At 42.0% G+C, this 17,889-nt stretch overlaps 1 protein-coding gene across 3 annotated transcripts in view; it reads right to left on the bottom strand.

Moving 5' to 3' along the window:
* syde2 (synapse defective 1, Rho GTPase, homolog 2 (C. elegans)) overlaps nt 1-15,933 on the bottom strand; it is a 46,674-nt gene extending 30,741 nt beyond the window's left edge. The window contains exons 1-3 of one of the 3 annotated variants that reach the window (XM_032525526.1): nt 13,671-15,931; nt 5,205-5,500; nt 4,548-4,941 (exon numbers count right to left, since the gene is read on the bottom strand). In XM_032525526.1, coding sequence (XP_032381417.1) covers nt 4,548-4,941; nt 5,205-5,500; nt 13,671-15,732 — 2,752 coding nt within the window. In that variant the 5' untranslated portion in view covers nt 15,733-15,931. Of the gene's footprint in view, nt 1-4,547; nt 4,942-5,204; nt 5,501-13,670 lie in introns of all 3 variants that reach the window. The other 2 variants (XM_032525528.1, XM_032525527.1) reach the window with 2 other exon arrangements.
* Between the last annotated feature and the right edge of the window lie 1,956 nt (nt 15,934-17,889).

Raw genomic sequence — 17,889 nt, forward strand, 5'->3', positions numbered from 1 at the left:
CACACACACACACACGCACACACAAACACACAGTAGATGCTCGCTGTGGCGGTAACAATGATGCTACTACCAACCAACCAACAGGTTTAGTTTGGTACAGCCTTTCCTAGTCTACTATTTTTTTTCATCATGAGGATTAAAATGTAGTAACTGTAGTTGAGTTGTTTGTAATTGGGCTAAAACATACAAAACAACTGGTTTGGCCATTTAATTTGCTCTTATTATCATCATTTTTAAGTTTGTAATTGTATTTAGAGGTTGTACCAGAATAGGTTTACATGGTTTAATTTTCAAAAAACATCATATTTTTGTTGTACTGCACATTGCTGCAGTTCCTCTTTTTTAAGAAAGGCATACAGAAAACTGTCCTGCAGTTTGTGAGTTTGTGACAGCTCATCAACTGTGTAGAGTTTCAGGTTATATAAACTGGAGCCGTAAAGGTCCAGTTTATCTGAAAAATCAGTGGAAAATACACAAAAGGACGCATAGAAATGTTTTGGTAATTATCCATGTCCCCTATCCGTTTGACCCTGTTGTGGAGAGACGGAACACTGAATGCAGGGTGGAGTGAGCACCCACAGCAAACTGCTCTTTTCCCTCCCGCCCACCATCCTTCAACCCTCCCAACCAGTGTGAGTGGAGGAGGAGTGCAGTGTCACTCGTAGCCAATACACTCTAAGTTAACAGCACACACCACACACACACACACACACCACACACACACACACACACACCCACACACACACACACACACACACACACACACACACACACACACACAGAGTAATTTCTGAAGGTATAGGCGGTTTATAACTAAAGCAATATTTAACCTTCCTACCGTTTCTATTGAATTTGCCCACTGCACCCACAATAAACACACACAAATAACCAGTAATAAATGTTTCCTCTTTCATTACACATAGCTGGGCTCGTTGATCTTTTTTGTTGCAGTGAAGTGTGGGATGGCTTTGACAAACCCACAGGAATCAATTGCAAAGTCAACAGGCAGCAGAGAGGGAGGCAGTTCCGGAGTGGGAGGGAGGGAGAAGAGGACCAGTCAGAGCACCACTCTATCACAGACCTGCTACTCTCATTAAAAATAATCTTATTACAGGATGTAAATGAGGTGCAGGTCTTTGAATGGTAGAAAGTTGATAAAAAATGCTCTGAATCAGATTTCTTCTACGTTATAACTGCTGAAGAAGCAACTCAAGCCTCCAATTAGGTCCACTCATCTGCTTACCCAGAATGAAAGGCCCCAATGACACCAGAAAATTTCATCTGGACTGCAAAACTGTACTGAAACCTATCAAAAGGTGCAGTCAGAAACAGCCTGTAAATTGAATTAGCTCCTTGTGCTATGATTAGTGCCTTTGCTGTACTGATACAATGAGACTCATTCAGGACTAGTTTAATCCTAATCCTACAAGAAGAGTCTCTGAGGATGGTAAGTTTTTGCTGAGCCACATGTGGTGTCCGAGAGTGCCAGGATGAGGAAAAAGGGGTTTATCAGCAGCCATTCAAACCTGTGTCCTTGTCACAGACAGATTTGATTTGGAAGATAATGCAACACCTCAAGAGGTTAAGAACTTTCCACTCGGAAAGATAAACGGTTTCTTTATATGTGCTGATTATTGTTTTGAAACGTGGAAAAACTGCAGCCTAACATAATCTTTAATTTATAGGAACAGGTCTCAACAAGTTGTGGTTTCAACTTTTAAAACTGTAGTATTTCAGAGGGAAATATTCCTGAGCTCATTTCAAGCCTTCATTCCAGCAGTGAAACTGTAGCCGTGAACACTCAAGCTTACGTATTAGATTTCGCTCGGTGCACCCAAACGATTCAGCCTCGCTTTGTGCTTCTACAACTAGAAATGGCTGTTGCGTGCGACAGAAAGGTGTTGTCAAAAAGTTGTAATTATAGGCTTAGCTCAAGATGTGCCAATTAGTTCAAACTACCATGTTGCCACATCAGAGAGAACAAAAAAGTCGGAAGTTAGTAAAATCAGCCTGAGCTTATTAAGAGACAGGGAGCCGTGTGCTGGCTGTCATAATTATGCCGTCGCTGTAGACCCGAGTTGTCAACAAGCTCTAAGCATGGCTGCTGGTGTGGAGCTGCGTCCTAATCTCCCTGATGTCCCGACTCTTTACAATGAAGTAAGAATAATTGTTTATTTTCAAACCGGATAACATTCCAAACTAAACAAAAGTTGGACTATAAAGACTTCAAGCGACAGTGAAAAGTTTATGTCACATGCCAGCTGCCGCTGAGAGCGTGCAAACAATTCAAACAATAGAATAATTTGATATTGCTGATTGACTGGTATACTTTTTGAAAGCTGATTGATATTGCATTGGAAAAACGTTTTTCCAGAGCTGATGATATTGCCAAGAAGAGATTTACCAGGTTTAATAAACAACTTGATATCCTCCAGTCTGATATATTATTTCTCATAAAATAAACTGGAGTACTACGAATTGACTATGTAACCATAATGAAGCGCACAGAAAAGGTGGAGCACTCATCTGGTTCACTCGCAAAATCATTAAAGGCAGTAGAAGCTAAGTTAGCGGACCTTGAAGACAGAAGTAGGAGAAATAACATAGGTGTTCATGGCCTTCCAGACGGAAAAGAGGACCCTAATGCCACCCAATATCTAAACAATCAGCTGTCTCTGTGGTTTCCAACACTGAAAGATGCCCCAGAGATTATGAAAGATAGACCAGAGATTATGAGAGTGCATCGCATCAGCCTCCCTCGGGGGAAACGCCAACTCTAAGCCAAGAGTGCTGATTTTTGTATGTTTCAGGTGTACTGATTGAGACCTTATCCTAAAATCAGCAACAATTTCACCACTGAACATGGAAAGGAAGGAGATCCACTTCACTGTAGATTACAGCATGGCAACCAGAGTTCTGCGTAAATCCTGTTATGCTTCAATGGAAAAGGCTCGCCAGGCGGGATTCCTTGCATTCTTAATCTAGCCGGCTAATTAAAACGATTGTTCTATCCCACTTGGACTACTGTTCAGGAGTTTGGTCAGGCGCTGCCATGTCAACTAGAAAGAAATTGTAAATTTCTCAGAATAAGGCTGCACGTTGTTTCCTAAGGTGCCCACTCAGATCAAGTGTTGATGTAATGCATGGCTGCCTATCCTGGTTAAGTGTAAGGAATAGATTAACTTCCTCATTACTCAACTTTATAAGAAATATTCTAGCAACTAAACAGCCGAGGGTGTTGTATCAGCATCTTGGTATTAGTTCTGATGGCTATAGCACTAGACATGCTATGGAGGGCAGATTCACATTAACTTAGGTAAAAACAAACAAAGGGGAAACACTGTAGTATACAGAGCAATGATTAATTGGAATGCAATGCCTAGTCATGTCATTCAAGAACATAGACAATCTTAATTCAAAGTGATACTTAAAGAGCATCTCCTAGCTGAGCAATATTCTGTATTGGCTAATGCGTAAGGAATGCTATTAGTATCAATGAGGGTGTTATGTGTGTATTTGCTTGGTCCTATTATCAGTAATCAATATCACAATCTCATCTCTACATTCTGTGAATAATTTAAAGTAGGTCCTGTGTTGTCTTGTGTTGTAATGTGCTGTGATTAATGTTGTTATGTCTTGTTATTATTTTGGATGTTTTTCTTTCAGTGATGTATTGAATGTGGTTTTTGGTGGTTGTTTTTAATGTGATAGTGATGCTTGGTAATATAGAGCTGCATAAGCTTTAGGTGGACTCCAGAAAAAATAGCAGTGTCTACGACCCGAGCTAATGGAGATCCCAATACATCAAATCAAATCAAATCCAACTAAATCAAAAGAATGCAGAGAGAGCACTCCAAGTCATTTGTGTTAATTTTTTTCTTTTCAATTTTGTGTTAATCTGCAGGTCATGAATCTGTTTTTTTGTATCTCCACACGATAACAGCACTTTAAATCAGCAAGCATTCAAGGCAAGAGTTCTAAAAAGAATGTTAAAGAAACAGCAATTTACCAAGTTCACAGCCCTGTGTGTGAGCTGTAGTCACAGGTAAATGGATATTCTTTCCTCTGAGGAATGGCTGTTAAATTCCTCCTGGTTAATGTCTGTCTGAGTTTAACTAATGAGGGATGCTGATAGTGTGATTTAATTAGACAGCCACAGCCTGCTGGAATAAACTGAGCTAGGATGGCGAGATTTTGGATTTTAAACTCAGCAAAACTGAACATTTTTGGTGCGATAAGATTCTTAAACTTTACGCTTAAATACTTTATATTTCTGAGTAGAGCTATAGTAAGCCAGGGAATGCATCCAGCTAAATAGGTCTGTTGATCCTTTCATTGGAAACATTTTCAACAGTTGTAATTTGTGCTTAAGGTGTGCGCAACCGCAAAAATCTGCCAAGAGTGACTGGCTGAGAGACAAAACGACCCCAAAGCTCAAAGAAATGTGCGGAAAGAAATGTAATTAGGAAGTTGACAAAAAGCAGGAAGGGAAGGAAAGTAAAGTAAAATGAGAGGAGGTGTGCATGAGTCTTTTTTTTTTGCCTTACCTGTGGCTCTGCTGGTGGAAGGCCCCCCCTCCTCCTGAGGTTTGCACGCGAGCATATGTCTGTGCAGATTTAGCGCCTCTGTGGAATGTACAGCATTCCCCTGACTCCCATCTCCTAAACCGCCACAGAGGCTTTCCCCGAGCGCCTCCGGCCCAACGCCGACGCCCCCCAGGTCCCTGCCACCGGGACTCGCATCCCCTCCCCTGCTGGGCCTCCTCTGGGACTCTGCTCGAGGGGGAACCAGCAGCCGAACGGAGGGTCGGTGAGACATCTCCAGTTCATCGTCCTCAGGGATCGGGTTGTACCAGATCTCTCCTTCATCATCTGCGTCATTCTCCTCAGCTGGGTCCACGCTACGAGGGTGAGGAGACACCTTGGCCTGACTGGCGTTAACCTAAATCAAGACAGACTGTTAAAATCTGATTTAAAGATGAAAGAAAGCAGGATGACATTTTGAGTAAGGCTGGATACCAAAATTGATACTTTACGGCACTGATCAAATTGCTTCTAAAGCATTGAGTATTGAAAAATGCCTTGACAATTTGTGCTGTAACGGGGGGGAATCATCCGACACGTGAAGCCTTGTAACACCAAGAATACCACGAATAAGCATATCCAAAATCTCATTCTTGCTTACAGAGAGACCGTGATGCTAACCTGAGGCAGGTGCAGGCGGGCCGGCCGTGACGGAGCTCCCCCAGAGGGTCTCAGGTGGTCTGGAGAGGGACTGGGAGGAGGTGGGGACTGGTGGGAGCCCTCCTCCTCAGCTGCCAGCATTCCCTGCAGCTCGTCCTTGGTGCCGTGATTATTCTTCCCAACGGAGCTTTGCTGCAGCCAGTTGCGCTTCTTAGAGACAGTGATGGTGGTGAGCGGTGGCTGCCATGACAAAGACTCACTGGCCTTGCCCACCTCCCGGCCAATAGCACAGGGGGTTTGGACATTCTCAATGAAAGCTGAGGGGTGTGATGAAAAGAAAAGAGAGTGTGAGAGTTACAACTTCTTGGCATAAGAAAACAACCAATTATCATCACGATTGAACTGTAGTGAACGATTAAATCTGATGTTTAATCTCAGACTAGTCCTGTCCTGTCAGGTTGAAGAAAACATCTGTATCAAGAAACCACAGGTGTGGAAATGCTGAATGTCATTAGGTTTTATAGTTTCCTCCCTCGTCTCTTCTCTTATCTCTGCCTTTGTCTTTTGTCTCTGCCTTTTTTTAGTCAGTCAGAAAAAAAAGAGCCACGTCTTTGTTTTGTCTCAATCGATTGGGATGTTTTTATAACTTCTGGATGGAGTAATGTAATTTCCTTTTTTTTGACCAAAGTCAAACTTTCAATCACACCACCACAGTCCCCGCGGAGAATCTCCACCCTTTTCTTCTCAGTGATTTCCCATTTCGGGAGTGTCAGCTTTGGGTATATGTAGGCTTCGTAATCAACAGAGATCACAGGAAGATGGAGGGATTGAGCACATACATTTCTTCCATCGCAGCAACTGAAAAAAAGAGCGAGAAACCGCCAGCACTTCAGCTGTGAAAATAGAGCAGAAAGTAGTGTGTGTGTGTGTGTGTGTGTGTAAGTGGGGGGCGATGAGTACAGCCAGTGGCAATATGTGCAGTGAAAAGGTACAAATAATAGAGATGGGGACGTAGTCCCTTAATGTTCCAAAGAGAGCATTAAAAGATCTCCACAGCTTTGTATGTGCTGCTGTTTTTAAGGATGTTTTTCCAATCAGATGTAGTACATTTTTGTCCTGTTCAAGAAGCACCTTTGGAAATCATATGACATGCTTTTATTTTCCCAAGGGGTGGTGAGTAGATGCAGCAAGAGAAAAACAACCTCCAAGCATGTGTGTGTGTGTGTGTGTGTGTGTTTGTGTGTGGGCAGAGCGAGGTGCTGAGGGCAGGGTCTTGCTCTAACATGTACAGCAGGCACGTGTAAAAGACTGTTTTGATCTCCAGTGGCTCCCACACCAGCCCCTCCACATGCTATAATGACAACTTCGGCTTTTGTCAAGAAAACACATTTTCATTTACATTCATCCAAAGATTTTGGAATATTTTCACTTTACGCAACCAAAATCTGTGCTATTAAAAATGTGAATGAGTCAGAATAAACCACAACAGGTGTTTTTTTTATTATTATGAATCCATGGCAGTCCAAGAGAATTGAACTGAAGTACATTAAAAATCACATGGTTTCAAATTACATAACTTCTACTCCATCGATTGAGATTTTTGCTTGGTTGTTTTTATTGACAAAGCCCTTAAAGTGGCACAAAGAGAGAGCAGAGGACTGCACTGGGATTTACTTTTCCCTGGAAGTCAACCAGCCTCTTTCTGCTTCCCTGTGATCTACAAGACAACTTTATAAAGCAACTCGCAATAATCATCTCCAATGCCTCAAAATCCCATAAACACCAACTTTGGAGTTCCTCTCACCACAAGAAAAACAAGTATTAAACTTAATTTCTCTTCTTGCTGTTGCTGTTTGACTTTTTCCCCACTTGAGAAATATGACAAGTATGATATACAGTGGGATGAAATTGCTTTAGGGATGCCATTCCTCTGCATTCCAGCTGATTATACAATACACTGCCGTGTACATACAACTGCTTTCAGTGGCAAGAATAGAGGCCACATTCCTAATCTCCACAGTGAAAAAACCCAGTTTGAACAACAAAAAACACAACCCATCACAGCCCCTCTGTCATCTGTTTTATTTGAATTAAAAAAGGACATCTTCCCGTCTGTTCTTTTTAATCTAAGGAAGGTTTTCAACCAGAAAAATGAGCAAGTAGTGTGTTTGCATTAGCCTTGATTATGTTGTGTTTGAGTGCTTGGAGCACAGTACCTTTAAATAATGTATACTTTATTATAACATGTGCTGGCTGTTGAGTGAAGGTGAAACATGCAGTATGTTTCTGCTGCTATACTGAGTCCCATACATTAATATGTAGGCCCACTGGCAGGCTATAATAATCTGCTATGGTGGTTTGTTTTCAGCTGTTCTGGCTTGAAGTTCCTTGGAACCCTAACTGTCTACAAGCAGTGCTTTAACTTAGATATTACTCTACATGTGGGAAACCTATAGCAAATTACATTATAATTACCCTGGAAATCCAAAGTTCTCGCGAGAGCACAATTTGAATGTGCTCAGCGAGTTACTCTGGCATCGAGTAATGCTGCTCATTAACTATACCCTTGTAGTCGAGCTGCACCAATCACATCGGTGTATCTGATGTAGGCGGGTCAGAGGCAAGCTAAACAGTTGACGACAGTTTAATCTACCAGTTAGCTCCGCTGGTAGCTAAGCGTATGGGGCTCTGGATACGTCATCCTGTGTATTGTTGTGATTGGTCGTATTGTTATCCAATTGCGTGCAGTGAGAGTTTTAAATGCACCCTTGGTGCCACCCCTCAAGATAGGTGACTTTCGTGACTTGATGCCAGACCCTTAATCTTTCGGTGGGTCTGGAATAAACTTTTGGGTTTGGATTTCCAGGCTACATTACAACAGGAATTATATATTTTTGTACATTAGCTTTTTAGTTTACAAAATTATAAAAAGTTGGGGCAGCCAGATAGCTCAGTTGGAAGAGCGGCCATCCACATACAGAGGTTACTCCACGATGCAGCGGGACTGGGTTTGACTCCGGCCCGCTTCCCTTTGCTGCATGTTATTCCCCTCTCTCTCTCTCTCTCTGCCCTTTTATGTCTTCAGCTGTCCTGTCAAAAATAAAGGCTGAAAATGCCCCAAACATATTTTCATAAAAATAATATTTATAAAAGGCTTTTAAGACACATCCAAATCTACAGGCTTAGCCTATAATCGATAGTTTCTTCTCACCAGATGAAGTACATCAAATGAGGATTAACTGAAATTAAAAATGACAGATTTAAAGTCACTTAGAGGCACAGACATAAAAGAGGCTAAACATAAACATTTAAGAGGTACAAGCTAAGTTTGTTTTACAACCTTATCAAAAATTAACTATCACACACATGTGGATGGGGAAGGATTAAATTAATCGTAGAAAAAAGTAGAGAAGAACCTTCTGGGGTTCAGGGGGGAGAAGATTTTAAAGACTGAGATGGATCCAAAAACTGCAGACTCTGCCGCCAACGCTCAACCTGGTAACGCGATACTAAAGAGAGGTGAGATGGTTATGCGTGGAGTTGTTGTCAGCATGCCATCTTCTTTAAGGGGTCTTTCATAACTGGAAGAGGAAGCGTGTTCTGACACGAGCAGCATTCCAGACCACAGCTCCAGATTTACAGCCTCGCCACCGTCTCCTTCCACAGAAGTAACACCTTCCCCAAAGCAACGGCAGGACACTGGTTCGACTTAGTGAATGAGATTTTAGCCATTTTCACTGGTGTCATATATCAAACTATCACAACACTTTCCAGCTTCACTCACTCTTCACATTGGCATGCCATTGTCACGTAATTTCCCCCCTTTAACTGCTTTTGAGATGAAAAGCTGCTTGTGATTCTATCAGTTTTTATATTGCAGAACATTCAGCCTGATGAAAAACAGATAATAGAATTTCTCATTCTGCTTTTTCTTCAAAATAATCTGCTGTTTTCACAAGACAAGCTGTGTCTAAAGGTGTGAAATGCTCAATTAAAAAAACTTGTTTGTTTTACCCCATTAACAAACTATCAATAACTTATGGATTAGGAACAATGAAAATGTTTGTAGAGCTACGACGATTAGTTGAGCCATCTTTTAGCCGATCATCAGAAAAATAAACACCACCTATTTCGATAATCGATTGATGGTTTGAGTAATTTGTCAAGCAAAAATGTCTCAGTGTTTATGATTTGCTGCTTTTCTTTGTCTCATGTGATGGCAAACTGAAAATGTGAGAATTTTGCACACAAGCAATTTAAAGACCTCATTTTGGGCTTTAGAAAAATATGATCTAAATTTTTCACAATATTGTGACACTTCCATCTATCCATCTATCTCTCAAAGACCTAATATACTAATCTAGAAAGTAACCTGCAAATTCATTGATAGTAAATGTTGTTAGTTGCAGCCCTAGGTGTATATTTTTTAGGTTTGTTCTAAAGTTAAACCAGCAGAATCATTCTTTTAAGGACTATTAGTTTAAATATGAATGTATGCCAACTAGTATGTTACCACATATGACAACATTGTGTTCGAGGAAGTTAAAGAAAAAAAACAAAATGCTACTTATCCCTTTGGTTTTTAGTTGCGGTGAGAGACCAGTGACCATCACAAGTACCTTCTGACCTCCTATATAAACAACACAAAGCAAAAGAGAAGGTAGATTTCCATAACAGAGCTAACACAGCCTGGCTCTCTGTGTGGCAACGGCATGGAGATGATGTGTTCAGGGTATTCACACCCCTGACCTAAAGGTAACAGATGGCCAGAGCTCATAATACAAGGATGCACGTCTGTGTGAGAACATTAAAAAAAAAATGAGATGGATGGGGAGGAGCAATATGGGTTTGTCTGAGGTGCTGAAAGGAATGCAAAGATATAAAGGAAAACAAGCTTATTTCCTGGCTGTGCTGGTATGAACCTGAGCCTGACAGTAAACCTAATTATATTCATGTCTTAATCTTCTGAATCTTTCTCTCCTCTAAGACAAAACACTTGATCCACTTTCCCATAGGCTTTTCTTTTATTTCCTGAATTCCTTTTCCTTCATAGAGGCTCCTCTTTTGATAAGAGCAAAACACACACACCAGCTAGTTTTCTCCTCCATACAGACTTCCGGGCTCCCCCCTACAGAGGGAATCTTTTGCTGTGTGCCACACATTCCTGTTGACACGCATTCATATGGTAATGAGGATTCTCAGTGTAGATTTTTCTTTTTACACCAAGGCATGGCTGAGATCGTCCAGGGTTGCATCACATGTCAACACTTGCATCCCGTTGAGGCGTCTTGGCAGCACCGCCTGCTAACGCTAATGCCACTTCCTCCTCATTAAGTTGGCTTTAAACCCAAATTCTTGTCAATGTTGCAGCTCTTTCAGTGACTCTTCTGTCCTGTCTCATTGTTTCTGTTTGAAAAACTGATCAAAATGCTTCAGAAGAGAGACTGTATTATCTTAAAAAGGCACGCAGACTCACAGTGTGACCCAGTTAGGTGTAGCACACTGCTAAACGTAAGACAAGTCCTTGAAAGGCACTTTAACAAATTATTGTACAGTAGCTCTAGATAGAATGCTGCCACCTAGTAAATACAATCCAGTTAGTGTTATTGATTATCAATCATTTAAAGTTGCTAGTGTTCGCCCCACACTCTTTGCAGACACCATCATGAACCTCATTCATCTCATAAACCATCCTGTATGAACCTAATGACCCAAGTTTCTCCTCCATCACCTGACCTGTCTTTAGAGCTTCCATCCTCCATAATTCTGTCCAAATACAAACGCACCAGACAAGACAAGTTTAATAACTCTTCAGCCTAAGTAAAAAAGGCTGGCGCAATGCAGCAAACCAAACGCCCCATCGTCTGGCATGAATTGACAATATTCAAGAAGGATTTACTACACCTGCATTCTTGTCTCACTTTGTAACTTTAAATCTACTGAGCAAGCAGAAATGAATGTTGAGCAATACTGCACAGCATGCCTAATCTTTGCTTTATATTTGATGTGTTATCATTAAAAGATGATGTCAACAGTTTGAGAAATGGGCTGTTTGCGTGCCGAGATTTAGATGAGAAGATCAATAGGCTACCACTCTCATATGGTCAGTATTTTCTAGACAAGCAAGCGTGGTATAATTTCCCTCTTAGTTTAAAAAAGAAAAAAGAAAATAGCAAGAAAGAAAGAAATGAAAGACAAGAATATATGCCTCCCAGGAGTGGATCTTGTACTCCTCTGTTTGTGGCATCTATGGCTCAGTCTCAACATCCACTTTTGACTGACACACAGTCATGCCTGGCCAAAACATATTGCCTGGATACTGCCTGCCTTCCGGCAAGACAATCCTCTGCCACAGCCCTACATAACAAAACTATAAATCCTAACTACAACTAGAAACATGCATGCAACGGAGAAATGCAGATGCATGCTCATGTGCACAATATCCCTCACCCACACACACATAAATACAAATAAGGAGTGAACCACTCGGCTGTGGGTGACTATCAACATGATCTTTTACACAGTAATCAAAAGACAAGTCAGAACAGAAATAAATTATCTGCAGTGTAATTAAGCCGATTTTATGTCCTATGAGTTCATAGAAAATCTAATTTCCAAGTAGCACTCAGGGGGAGGAACAGGACTATTTTTAGAAAGTCAGAATAATATAAATTTTTGCATCGGTTTTGAATAGAGCCATAAACTCAATGAAGGGTTCCATGCCGATGCAAGCATTTCACTGGAGCTTTTAAGAGCTCTAGCATTTCTTTTTTTCTTCTTTTTTTTTTTTTTTTAAATGGCTCTTTGTGAGTCGCTGAGGCCCACAGGGGCAAGATAAGTCCAGGGCTGACCTTAATAAATGCTTAATCGCCCTTCATTTTGTTCATTCATGGTGAGGAATTAAGTGACACAACGCAAACAAGTTAAACAACAGGAATGGCATCCTAAATATTCAACCCAGAGTCTCTTTAAAATGCAAGTTACCAGGGAGCTGTCCAGAGCAAACGACTGGGGAGGAGAGCAACATGACAGCTCACCCCCCCCCCCCCTTCACACTCGCACACACAACTACCACAGAGAATAACTGCAGTGGCTTCACTCCTGCTTTGGATTCCTCTGGCCACAGCTGTGGAAAAGTTCAGTGGCGACAGAGAAGGAAAAACTTAGCAAAATTGGGAAAAAAATGAGAATCAAGGGGGAAAAGAGAACTTGGAAGCTACTATCAAGAAGAACCCCATCTTTATTTGAATTTAAAAAAAAAAGAGGAACAATTTTGAGTTGTAAAAGATGGAGCTATGTTGACAGAGGCTGGAAGTCAAACACAGAGTCCTTCCGCTCAGCAGGCTCAGAGATCACACTCTATTTCTAGCAGCACAGCACACTGACAGTCAACAACCGGCTGCACACATGGCAGGTCATCTATTTACTCTGGAAAACACTGTCAGAACAACACATGCGCACACTGGCGCTCACAAACACACACACACACACACAGACAAACAAACAAACACATACAAACAAGCAAACTATGAGCGGTAGAATAAAGAGATGGTAATATGTTTTTGATTCATACAAAGCAATTCCATTTCCACATTGTGTGCAGCAAATGTCAATACAAAGTTTTCCACATAGGCCGTTTCCAAATCCTGTGATTGAACTGGCAAACTACCTTCTTTGCAGTCAGTTCAGGTCAGCATGGACCAAAAGGTCCAATTCATGTAGTAAAACAATGCACTACACACAGTGAAATGGTACCTAAATGTATAATGCATATATTTATATGTGTAAATGCAATCAAAGTTTTTATAATAAGTGGGTAACTTGAGTTTGTTTTGTCAAGTGTCTCCATCTGCTGAAGAAAGATTAGGTCATATGATTGAAAGCTCCAGAGCGGCTACTAGATGGAACAACATGCATCCCACCTAGATCCTAACAATATCCCATTTAAGTTACATTTTGAACACCTAAACTAACTCATTTGGTACTTTCTGTGATAACTTGTTGATGGTTTCATGATACAGATGTGTTCCTGTATTGGCATCACATCAAAAACACAACATCATTTGGCATTTTGTATATAATCACAAGTCATTCACACACACAAATCAACCCACCACCAACATCACGAAAAACACCACTGTAGCTAGCAGAGGAGAGAGGGAGTTAGTTATTACTGAACTACACTGTGAGTGTTCCGACCTACAAACCTGATGTGCTATTAATTTAGTGTTAAAATGCACCTAAATTAGTGTGAAGGACAGAACCCGCCACCAGTTAGAGAATCCTACAAGGAAAGCAAAGAGATCTGAGGTGCCTCGTCCCTTTGCTTTGCATCCAGAAGAGGAGGAGTGCAGGGTGAACCGCCACCAGACTGAGTTTACTATGAGTGGAGGAGGATGACAATAATCAGATGGGAGGAGGGAGGGTGAGAGGTCTCTGATTTAGAGGATCCACGGGAGTTGAGGCCACTCCGTGTAGCCTTCCTACCTGGCTGCTGCTGCAGTTGCTGCCGTGGTGAATTGGCCGTGACAGATTTAACCCCTCGGCTGGACGTCTGGACCCCTGGTTTACACCCACCGTTGCTACCCTGAGGACAGGACTGGTCCTGGCTTTTGCGTGTGCCACGCGGCAAAGACGAGCCCTCGATGCGCTGCTTCATCTCGGACGACAGCAAGCGCCCCTTGTGCATCCATTCTTGCATCTTGTTGACAGTGACACCGTGCCCCTTGTTGACAGAGTTGGCCCTCTGTGCTCGGACATGAGTCAGCTCCTGCTTGTTGCTGTGACCCTGATTTGTTGATGCATCAGCGTTGCTGTCTGAAGAACCCGTGAGGCTGTTGACTGAGCCGCTGCTGTCATTGAGCCGCCCGCCACGGTCTTCATCACCGCCGGCATCTTGTAGCAGCTCATCGCTGCTCACAGCACTGTAAAGCACCTGAGGTTCTGACAGCTCACCCACTCCTGTGGCTTTAACCCCTCTATCTGTGGGCCTTTTATCACAGCTGACGTCTGGACTCTGCGTTCCAGGGGCCTGGACACAGAGGGAGTGTCCATCTGGATACCTGATAGCTCCGTCACTAGCAGAGCGATGTAATGTGGGTCTTATCTTGGTCAAGGACAGGTTTACCATACTCTTACTATTCAGCCTGCCCTTGAAGCCTGACTCAGGGTTCCCACTGAGGCAAAGCAGGAGTGAGTCAGTGTCAGACACCTGCTGAGGGCTGTGGTCCCCTCCTGAGGACCAGGAGTCACTGTCCATGTTCTTGGCAGACAACCTCGAGCACAAGCTGTCCCTGGAGTGGCTACTACAGGAGGAGGGGGCCTGCAGCTCAGTTAAACCACCACTGAACTGTTGGACATCCAGATTGATATCATTCATAGCATTGATAAGAAGATAATAAGCTTCTTTGAGCTGGTTCCTGAGCCTGTCTGTTTCCTGGGCACTGTTCCCATCATCAACCTGTCTTTTATCTTGACCAGGCCGTGGCAGCTCTGCAACCTCTGCTCTATCAATAGCACTTTTTGCTCTGATAGTTTCATAAAAAGGCAGAATTTGATTATCATAATAATCCTCATCTTCACTATCTAAAGTGTATCTAAGTGACTCCTCTGTAGCGCACAGGGATGCCATGTTAACGTCGCATATTTCTAACTCTGTGGGGAAAAACGTCGGGCTCTGCAGACCGCCTGCTGTCCCTCTAATGTCCCCTGCATTCTCAGGCCCATAACTCTCTACATTTTTGATTACAATGTTTTCTTCCGTGTTTATTGACAAACAGCTTGGGGCCGCGCAAACTGGCGAATTTGTCTCCAAAGTTGGGTTGTTGTCAAAACCCCAGGAGGCGATGTGTTCATTAACAGCCGCTTCTGTCCCTGCCATGTGCCGGGGGTGTCCTCCGTCTCTGGGCTCCGTCCCATTGCTATCAGCAGTAGTAACCCGGCCCTCTGCTGGTTTACCGACTCCGGTTTGCGACTCTACCCGTGCTCGGTACACATCGTGGTTTGAATTGTCCCCGAACCCAATTGAGTCCCCGACGCTGTACTGTCGCGGCACCGAGACGAAGTGTTTTCTCTGGACATGCGGTCCACCAGGCGAAACCCCTGCAGATAACGTGATTTGGGCAGCGGATTTGGGCCCCTGGTGAATCCTATCTCCCTCCCTAAACACATGTCCCCCAAACTGCACTTCTCTTTGAAGTGAGACCCCCAGGAGCTCCTTGTTAACCGGAACCCTGCCCCCGCTGCTCCGCTCCAGGGGACGCTCTGCTGAGCGACTCTCCCGGTCTACGACCCCCCCTGTTTGCACCATGGCCCCGTCAACACAATTCTCGTACGTACTCATTCTCTCTGTCGTGCAATCCAGACCTGTGAGCATGACTACCGGGCGAGCCTCGTCGGAGTCTCGCTGCGTTTGCAAAACTTTTTCTTTACCTTCTCGGCCCCCATTCGCCGCAGACGCAGAGCCGTATCCACCGCAGACCGTCGCTGCTTTCTTGGATTTCTTCCCCCGGAGTTTCGCTAGTAAAGTCCTCCGCAGAGGATCAGCCATTCCCAGTTAATTCCTCCCGGTTTCTTTCAGCACGCTGGCTCCAGAAGGAAAGGGCCGAGTGGGTTCTCCTCGCTCGCCGCGGTCAAAGCTCGGCGGGCGGACGGGCTCCTCTCCATTCTCCGCTGTCACCTCCGCTCTGTCGCCTCACTCCAGCCTGGCTCACTGTGGGTAACTGCACCACCTCTCTCTCTCTCTCTCTCTCTCTCTCTCTCTCTCTCTCTCTCTCTCTCTCTGCTACACACACTTTGCCCTCCCTCGTTTTCTCTCTGTTCATTTCTCTCTAGCGCCTCACCTCACCTTCTCCTCATGTTTGCAGCTCAGATATTTGGCATATTTTCCCGGGCTCTAAGTTCAGGGACCTTTCACATTAAATTATTCAGAGAAAATTGCACGAAAGCGTCTTTAAATCTACCGAATGTCTAACTCAAGATTTTCTATGTTTTTCACACTAGGAAAGTAGCAAATCCTCATAAATAAATAAATAAAGAATTTGATTGGGAATGACTCATAATGTAGCCTAATAGCATAATAAAGTTAAAGATTTTTTTTTTTTTTGGTTGCCAGGTCGTAGAAAATCCCTTTTATTTGTTCTTCTCATCATTAAAGGTTAATCAATTGGCTCATTTTAATAAGTCATCACGTCTGCATACAAATTGATTTATTTGGATTGACTTGATTATTGATCAAATCCTTAATAAAGGCTCATGAGTTTCTTACTTTCTCATTGGCCAATGAGTCTGCAGTCAGGCTATATCAACAGTCATTAATACCATGTAATGGCTTTAACATTTTCCTGAGCCATTACTGCCAGTTTTAAAACATTAACAATTTGATTAAAGTGTTTACAATATTCCTTCAGGTCTGCAGCTTTAAAAGTTGTTGAGAAATACATTTTGGTCCATATGCTCTGCAGCTCAGCGGTCAAATGATCTAAAAAAACAGCCTTTTAGGTCCTTTATTCGCAGCAGTGTTTATTAATGTGCACTGTGTCCCTATTCAATATACTATATGCTACTAAGTCTTCCTGATTAATTAACAAACTACAAAGATAACTCAAATGTCCTGTTGGAGGAGGATCAGCACTGGCCACAACCTGGCAACCCAACAGCTCATCTTATTAATCTTGTTTATGGATACGCTATTGTAAACGTGTTATTAACTTTAATTTTAACAACTTGTAGACCCATAATAAACTTACGTGTTACGTTATAGTGATGAAAAGCAAACATAAAAGGAAAGAGGGTCTTTTTTATTTATTATATTGCATCTCATTTCTAAATGCAGGACAATAAGTACAGCAGTATGACAGGCTGGTAGCAGTAAATATCCCATCTAGAGATGAAACAACTTAATCGATTCAATAGAAGTTAATCAGCAGTTTATTTTGATAATCAATCAGTCATTTCTGCCTTTTCAAAGACATTTGAAGAAGTCACCTTGAATTCTGGGAAATCGTAATGAGAATTTCTAACCATAAATTATAGAAAATAATCAGCAGATGAATCAACAATAAAAAAATATGCTAATCTAGTAGCAGCCATAAGTACATCAATAGTGCAAGACCCATTGAGAAAAGTATTAAGAAGTAAAATAAAAATATTACAATATAGAATATTACAATGTAGAAATACTCCATTTAAGGTAAAAGTCTGGCAATAAAGGTTGTACTTAAGTAAAAGTACAAATATCAGCAAAATGTAATACACATTAAAAGTACTCATTACACATATTGGCCTCTTTCTCAGTGTTCTATTGAATTATCATGTAAATTATTGATATACTATTAGTGATGCGATCATGTGTGAGCAGCATTTTATTGTAATCAAGATAGAGTTTTTAAAACTACGCTTCTTTATGTATTTTGGGGTAGTTTTATCTGTAACAATGCATCATATATTGAAGCTGATTGTATATTTTTTGTTGAAGCTATTAACCTGAAAACTAACTTTAGTGGTCAAATAAATGTAGTGGGGTCAGACATATAATATTTTCCGCTGAAATGTAGTAGATTCATTTATATTTTTTAAGTATATTCCTTAATTCTACAGTTTAAAAAGTGCAAAAGCATATAAACAATAATGATGGCTCCAAATATCATCTAAATGTTTCCTTTATAACAATGCAGGTATGTAATCTCATACCCAGGATGAGACTGTG

Source organism: Etheostoma spectabile, chromosome 9 (genome assembly GCF_008692095.1).
Source record: "Etheostoma spectabile isolate EspeVRDwgs_2016 chromosome 9, UIUC_Espe_1.0, whole genome shotgun sequence".
Lineage (NCBI taxonomy): Eukaryota > Metazoa > Chordata > Actinopteri > Perciformes > Percidae > Etheostoma > Etheostoma spectabile.